Here is a 5714-nt window from a genome sequence, read left to right as displayed (position 1 = left end):
AGAGAGAGAGAGAGAGAGAGAGACACCGACCAATCAGCTCCATGTTTTCACCTCAGTGATAAATTGTTAAATTATCTGTCTTGCATAGCCCAAGTTGATTCAGCTTTTTAAAAAACTCTAAAGCCTACTTAATGTATAGAAATGGGGTAAAGTGAGTTTTTTTCAATGTGTCACATATTGTCGATAGGCTGTAGTCTCGCGTTGCCAGACCTTTCTCCACAGCGAACAGGCTGTAATCGGACTGGTCATGATGCTGCAGCGTTGATGGTAATGTAAGTTTACAGCGCCCTCTATTGGCCAAGGTCTGAAAAAACAAGCCTTGGACCCAGCATGTCCTATTATTTTTTGCAAGCAGAAATGCCAACCCTTCCCCAGGTTCAGCCTCTTGTGAGTATTTCTTGTTTTTTATGATGCTATTCGTGTTTTAGGGAGTTGGTTGATAAAACAAGCAAATCTGATGACATCACCTTGGATTTTATTTTTATGAAACTACAATGAGACAATAAGAAACTGATACATTTATAAATGTAATCTGCAGATTTGTTATGGTTTGGGTGTTTTGTCTTGTCTTATTGTGGTAGGCTAGTCTGTTTTCCTGTCTTCATTTCTTAGCCTGGTTTTCTGTCATGTCTTGTGATTGTGTTATTTTTGGTCTTGGCTTGTATATGTTCTGTTTCCTGTTGTATTGTGATAGTCTTGTTTTCTGTGTTGTCTTGTCTAGTTCCTGCCTTAGTTTTCCCGCCCCTGTGATTGCCTGATGTTTTCCACCTGTTTCCCAGCCCTTGTGTCACCTGCCTCTTGTTACCTCGTTAACCTTTTTATTTAGTCTGTGTGTTCCCTTTGTCCTGTGTCAGATCATTATTTCAGTTTGGAGTAGGTGATGTGGTCAGTTGTCTCTATTTTGTCTCTATTTTGTCTCTATTTTCCTATTTTGACTTTTATGTATTCATGAATTTCTTTACCTGCTATTTTTTGTTGGACACTTTTTGTTATAAGGATTTTCTTCATTAAATATTCACCCTCAATTACTGCCTGCTGTCTCTGCAGTTGAACCCTTTGTTCTCTAAAGCTCACAACAAGATTAATCAGTAAAGAAAGGAACCATGATTTGCAGCCCTAAATACATTGTGAACAGCTCTTTAAATATATAAGGCAAAGCTTTTTTATACCCTATTAAAGGCCAGCACATATAGTTTTTAAATTATTGTTCAATTATAAATTAGCTATAACTATGTATAGCTATAAAACAGTTTCAACACCTTGAACTTAAAGGTGTGTGTGTGTGTGTGTGTGTGTGTGTGTGTGTGTGTGTGTACTGCCACATAGCCGAAAAAGATTGTTGTTTTGCATTATATGATTTGCTTTCTTGTCAGTGGCTCTTAAAGTGTCCGTTATTTTTTTAAAGAAATCACTTTTCTGGGATTTGGGAGTTATTTTGTGTCTCGGGTGCATCCACACACGTATAAACTTGGAATAAACTATCCAGGCTGTTTTGAGTGAGATACAGGTTTCTGAATGTCCTCTGGCTTCCGTTTGAGGGTGAGCAAGTCAAAATCAGCAGGGCCGTCTACGTCATCGGCCGAAGCATTCGGTGTGTGCTGACCACTTTAGCTAATAACACATCAGCTAGCTGTTTCACCAACTTCGGTCAGTAAAAGGAAGGATTAGCTGGGAGACTTCTTCTAAACAAGGGCACACTTCCAACTTTGCGTGGAATACCTGCAGACGAAGTACAATTAAGTAGTTCTATGCAATTTCTTTTTTAGATTAGGGTGAACTTCTGTGTTTTGCAGCACTGTTTTGCCGTTGAGAACGAGGTGGCTAACTGCTAGCCAGCGCTAGCTTCTAGCTAGTAGCGCAGTACTGTGAGACTCCCAACAAAGATGGGATAGAAGTGTGTTGTCTCACTCTGTAGCTAAAACAGAGAGCTCAGCACGCAGTGTGAAAAGACGAGCTGCAGAAATGTGCCGTACAATAAAAATATGGTGTTTCTTGAAAATGAAACCATGTAAACCTATTCTGGTACAACCTCAAAATACAATTATGAACCGGAAAATGAGCATGATATGGGCACTTCACACATGTTGCTCCCTATAGAATCAAGCTTGGCCGCAATGTGTCAATGTCACACAAAACATGCAGATTTTTAAAGTAAAATTATTTATTTAAATTTGGTAAATCTCTGCAGCAATGGATACAAGTCAATTTGCACGTCTGAAGCTGCAAAAAGACATGCGTTTTAACTTGCAGTTCATTCACACACAACGATAATTTCTACCTTGAAAGTGTGCAGCAATAAAGATAAAAAATGTCAGTTTACATAAACACAACGTGATTTTACAGGGTAAAAAGTAAAAACAAAAATGGGCAAAAAGTGCAGGTAATACTGTTAGTATCTAATTATGTATTAGAAACTAAAATTAGAGACATGCATTTGCCTCCAAACTCAGCCTGATCACTAGTCTGAAGTAAGAAACACACTGTTCATTCATCGTAGTCTCTTACGACACTGAGCATGTGGAAGACTTGTGTGGCTGCTCCAGGATGGATTCACGCCGCAGGTCGTCGGGCAAAGCGCCGTCAGCTCCCCAGACTGTGAGCTCGTCGTAGATCCCCATCTCAATCATCTCTTCCTGCCAGGGAATGGAGATGTTCCCCGAGGCAAACTCATCAAAAAAATTGTTGTCCTTGTCTCCAAGCTGCACGCCTTTAGCTGTGGAGAAGGCCCCAACATCGTCAATGTTCTTGGCATAAACTGTCTTTGGGTCCGGCACGAAAGGAGGTCTGAGGATCCCTGAGGAAACACAAGTGTTTAATGGACATTTGATGTCTGTGAAGGTTCTCAGTCATCCAGGTCATAGTTATCCAAGGAAGGGTTCAACTCCAAGGCAACTAGACTTGGTTGAAGGTGCTTTGAAGACGTTTCGTCTCTCATCCGAGAGACTTGTTTTGATCATTTTGATTGATCGCAAGAATCCTGGCAATGTCTCAATTGCCCCCACAACTAAAATGTTGCTGAGTCCTGATTGGTGCACAGAAATATGCGGCATCACATTTATTCAGCTGGGTGCCCCCACCCAAAATATATTGTGAAAAACTTGGAGCTGTTCAAACCATGTCAAGAAATGTTGTGTTCATGTAGGACCTCACTGCTCATCAATGCTCATAGTAAGAAGATAGATAGATACTTCATTCATCCCAAAGAACGTTTTAGTAGATTAGAAGATTTAGAAGAAGATTCACAAACATTTTTTCAGGGCCTTTAACAAAAAAAACCCCTGATAATTAAGTTTATAATTACAAAACTATCTTCTATTAAATAACTATAGAACCTTTTTGCTAAAATCTTTATTCATCTCTCCTGGATGCACATTGGTTGAATAAAGACACTCTCACAGTAACTTCTGAAGTGGTTTTGTAAAAAGTGCTAATACCAAGCTGCAAAACTACTCCACTGTAAAAAGTTCCCGTGAGAACCATGTATCTCTGAAAAAGTCAACCTTTAATGAATTTTCAGCTTTGTGACAATGCATTTTCCAGCTGATCCAAGAGGGTGTTTTAATAGTTTATTTAGCTTAAGGAGGAGGCGAATTTTCTCAACCCATAAGAGAACACTTAATCTATCAGATAAAAAGTACAATATTGAGAATATATTAGACTATATATATATATATATATATATATATATATATATAATTATATTATGGCATGCCGTTTAGGAATAATATATATATATAGTGAGTTTATCCATCTGAATATATGGAATGAAAGTCTGAATATTGGAATGAACGTCTGAATATATGGAATGAAAGTCTAATATATGGAATGAACGTCTGAATATATGGAATGGAAGTCTGAATATATGGAATGAAGTCTGAATATAGATGAATGATATCTGAATAGTCTGATTATGGAATGAAAGTCTGAATATATGAATGAAAGTCTGAATATATGGATAAGTCTGAATATATGGAATGAAGTCTGAATATATGAATGAAAGTTGGAATACTTGACAGAAATGTCACCAAGGGATACCTTTCTGAATTCACTGGTTACAAAATGGCATCGGCTGAAATAGTCCAATACTTTGTTGAACTGCAGGGTTTTTTTGCAACAACTGTTCATCCTCCAAACGACACAAACAGTTTGGAAATTAGATAGCGTCACCTTGAGGATCATATTTCCATTATTGCGACATTCTTAGTGCTTTATAGCAATCCTGTTCAACAAAACGTTGCCGAAAGAACATTATGCATCATTCTTGAAGGAATTTATGAGTCTCTTTGGGAGATGTCGCAGCAGAAACACTTCAACTGAAGCTATGTGTGGGCACTGGATCCGGTTACCAGTATTTTGGCCCGTACATGCATTTCGAGAGTGTTAATAATCTCTTCATTGCTCATAGTCTGACACTAGATTCCTAGCCGATTCACTCATAGCGTCCACATTTGTTACATCCTGATATCAGCCACAACACAAGATGGCGCCAGCGCCGTAATGACGTCAGCTTCATTCCATATATTCGACTTTCATTCCATATATCCACTTTCATCCATATATTCAGACTTTCTTCCATAATTCAACTTCATTCCATATATTCAGACTTCATTCCATAATTCAACTTCATTCATATTTCAGATTCTTCATATTCAGACTTTCATTCCATATATTCAGACTTTCATTCCATATATTCAGACTTCATTCCATATATTCAGCACTTTCATTCTCTATATTCAGACTTTCATTCATATATTCAGACTTCATTCCATATATTCAGACTTTCATTCCATATCTTCAGACTTCATACCATATATTCAGACTTTCTTATTCCATATATCAGACTTCATTCATATATTCAGACTTTCAATTCCATATATTCAGACTTTCATTCAATATCTTCAACTTCAATTCCATATATTCATTCAATTCAAATTCAGACTTCCATTCCATATATTCGACTTCATTCCATATATTCAGACTTCCATTCAATATATTCGACTTCATTCCATATATCAGATGGATAAACTTCATATTATATATTATTTCCTAAACGCATGCCATAATATATATATATATATATATATATACACACACACAGTACTGTGTAAAAGTTTTAGGCAGGCTTGACTAGGAAAAAATGCTGTAAACTAAGAATGTGTTCAAAAATGGAGGTGTTAAAAGTTTATTTTTATCACTTAACAAAATGCATAAATGAACAGAAGAGGAATCTAAATCAAATCAGTATTTGGTGTGACCACACTTAGCCTTCAAGATAGCATCAATTCTTCTCGGTACGCTAGCACAGAGTTTTTGAAGGAACTGTAGTTTGTTCCGACAATCTTGGAGAACAAACCACAGATCTTCTGTTCCTCAAATCCTTCTGTCTCTTCATGTAATCCCCGACACACTCGATGTTGAGATCACAGCTGTGTGGGAGCCACGGCATCATCTCCAGGAGTTCTTGTTCTTCTCTACACTGAAGAGAGTTCTTAAGGACTGTGGCTGTATGTTTGGGGTCGCTGTGCTGCTGCACAATACATTTGGGGCCAATCCTACGCCTCCCTGATGGTATTGCATGATGGATAAGTATCTGCCTGTGTTTCTCAGCACTGAGGACACCATTAATCCTGACCAAATCTCCATTTGCAGAAATGCAGCTCCAAACTTGTAAGGAACCTCCACCATGCTTCAGTGTTGCCTGCAGACACTCATTA

At 37.8% G+C, this 5714-nt stretch overlaps 2 protein-coding genes across 2 annotated transcripts in view; both read right to left on the bottom strand.

Annotated features, from left to right (window-relative positions):
• tmem255b (transmembrane protein 255B) overlaps positions 1-13 on the bottom strand; it is a 19259-nt gene extending 19246 nt beyond the window's left edge. The window contains exon 1 of the mRNA XM_032533452.1: positions 1-13. This exon is cut by the window's left edge and continues 350 nt beyond it. The gene's annotated coding sequence lies outside the window, so the exon portion shown is untranslated.
• A 2130-nt stretch (positions 14-2143) lies between these two features.
• grk1a (G protein-coupled receptor kinase 1 a) overlaps positions 2144-5714 on the bottom strand; it is a 9529-nt gene continuing 5958 nt past the window's right edge. Inside the window, exon 7 of the mRNA XM_032532996.1 lies at positions 2144-2794. Within this exon, the coding sequence (XP_032388887.1) occupies positions 2502-2794 (293 nt within the window). The 3' untranslated portion in view covers positions 2144-2501. The remainder of the gene's footprint in view (positions 2795-5714) is intronic.

The sequence above is a fragment of the Etheostoma spectabile genome, chromosome 1, assembly GCF_008692095.1.
Source record: "Etheostoma spectabile isolate EspeVRDwgs_2016 chromosome 1, UIUC_Espe_1.0, whole genome shotgun sequence".
Taxonomy (NCBI): Eukaryota; Metazoa; Chordata; class Actinopteri; order Perciformes; family Percidae; genus Etheostoma; species Etheostoma spectabile.
This window is presented reverse-complemented; position numbering and strand designations above follow the sequence as displayed.